We start from the raw sequence: 2,304 nt of genomic DNA, 5'->3' as shown, positions 1-2,304 counted from the left end.
TGTTATCTTTAAACAATCTAAGCAATTCTTGTTCCATAAATCTAGCCAGTACCAGTACTATTCTGCACTAGCTCCTCTTTTCCTCCCCAAACAAAGTTGTGCACACAAACACACACACATACACACAAACACACACACATGCACACGCACAAGCAAACGCAAACACACACACACCCCAAAAAGTCGACGATGAAACCAACCTCGCATACCCTAGTGACGTAGCCCATCACGCGCTAAGGGGCAAAAGTGGGTCCGCAACTGCGTGGACAAAAGCCCAAAGAGCTTAATGGAGGTAGAGAATCTTTGGCATTACCGAACGGAATTGCGTGCATAGCAAAGTATAATTGCGCACATATAGCGAAGAAAAAAAAATGTACTGGTGGACGCAATTGCGTGCATTTATAGCAAAAAATGTATTGATGCATAACTGTGTGTGCATTGCAAAAAATGGGTTGATGCACGCACTTGCATACGTAGACACTCTCGTATAATAATAGTGACACCTGGACAGTCTTCGGGGGATAATAACTACATGATCATACTAAAAGGGTGGACTTCCGTTACGAGCGACCACTATTAAATCTAGATTATACTCAATTGCTTCCCAAAACATGATGGAAGACTGAAATTTAAGCCACTGTTATACCATCTGTTCATGACAAAATTATGGCATTTTGCGAATTTTTACGCCCAGTTCAAAGGAGCTTCTCTCACTCACAGGTTCGAATCACGGTCACGTCACTGATTTTTCTAATCATGTCATATTAAAGAGTATGCTTTCAGATGTTACCATGTCACTAATAATACACATTCCAGGAGAAGAGAGAAAAGAAAGCAACAGAACACAAAGTGACACAAAACCAGTTTACTTTCTTTACTTTCTTTATTCCCCAACCAAATACTAAACCCTATCTTTTACATAGACCACTCAAAAGTCCCTTCTTTACTGCGTAGGCTGTAGGTTGTGTTACGTTCTTGGCTATGCTTATAGCTTGACGAATAATTATAAAACGTGCTCACAAACAAACACAAGACCTCAGTGAGAATGAGTAGTAACGGAAGTTGTGCTTTATTACCAAGAAGGTCACGTTACGGCCTTGAGCCGTTATAACATAGCTGGTCAGTTAAGTCCAAGCTATTGATGTACACACATGACATCCCCCCTCTTTTAAAAGTTACGTTTGCCTTTTGTAACGGATGTTGAACATCAACCTTGAGAACGATAGTCCTTGATGACATCATGACTTGATCACACACATAAATGTATCCAGTGGTGAGCTAGTTTTAACACAAGTATTAAACTGGTCAGCTCTGAGCTTTTACTTTAGTGTAAAATATGCATAGTGTATTTTGCATGAGTGTTGTGGTCAACAGTGAATAACATTTTTAATGACTTTGCCTACAACGTATATTTGTTTGGTTTCCTCACTGTGCGACCACTTCTAGTGATATAATGTGGAACGTTGTGTGTGTCGGAGTGTTCCGGTGAAGGCGGGGTGCCTCCACGATCAGGAGTGTGTTCGTACACTTCATGATCATTTCGTGGTGAGTTTGGGAACTCGACCAGTGGTCTGGACGCTTGAGGTCCAGCTTGACCACGTATGATGGGTGCGGGGACATTATTGTGGACATTGCTTCTGTATGAACCACCCTCGCACTGGTCTGGTTGGAGGTCATGATGAGGCTCTCCTGACTGCAAGAGGTGCTGTCTGTTTCTGCGAAGCAAACCTCTCTTTGTACGGATGATGTAAGACCTGTTATCTACTTGCTTTTTTACTTGAGCTGGTTCCCAAGTACCGCTGCGACTGTCTCGGTACCTGATGAACTCCTGGGGTTTCAAAGTCGCTAGGTCTTTGGTGTTACTGTTGTAGTATTTTGCGTGTTTGTCCTTCCTGTCTTTGATCATTCGACTGCTAACGATCCTTTTGATCCTGTTTGCAGACGGAAGAAGTGTCCTCAGCTTTCTTCCCATGAGCATTTCAGCTGGTGAGGCTTGATCTGATTTGTCTGTCGTTCGGAAGTTGAGGATGCTTAGATAGGGATCCTCGCCACTGTCTTTTGCTTTCGTGAGGATTTGTTTCACAGTCTGCACTGTTCTCTCTGCAAGTCCATTAGACCTTGGATACAGTGGACTGGATGTCTTATGTTCAATCTCCCATGACTCTGTGAACTTTCTAAAGTCAGTGGACGAGAACTGTGGTCCATTGTCAGTCACGAGCTGGAGCGGTATGCCATGCCTTGCAAATATTGCCTTCATATGGTGTATGACTGTTCCACTCGTTGTATCATTCAGGAGACTGACTT

General features: G+C 42.9%; 1 protein-coding gene across 1 annotated transcript; it reads right to left on the bottom strand.

Moving 5' to 3' along the window:
* Window positions 1–1,040: 1,040 nt before the first annotated feature.
* On the bottom strand, window positions 1,041–2,304 carry LOC118478406 (uncharacterized protein K02A2.6-like; the record flags this gene model as incomplete). The annotated part of the gene is given in 1 exon segment (XM_035971954.1): window positions 1,041–2,304. A coding segment is annotated over 1 exon segment (905 nt), but the record flags the coding sequence as incomplete, so codon positions are not given.

The sequence above is a fragment of the Aplysia californica genome, unplaced genomic scaffold (assembly GCF_000002075.1).
Source record: "Aplysia californica isolate F4 #8 unplaced genomic scaffold, AplCal3.0 scaffold00546, whole genome shotgun sequence".
In the NCBI taxonomy this organism is placed as follows: Eukaryota; Metazoa; Mollusca; class Gastropoda; order Aplysiida; family Aplysiidae; genus Aplysia; species Aplysia californica.
This window is presented reverse-complemented; position numbering and strand designations above follow the sequence as displayed.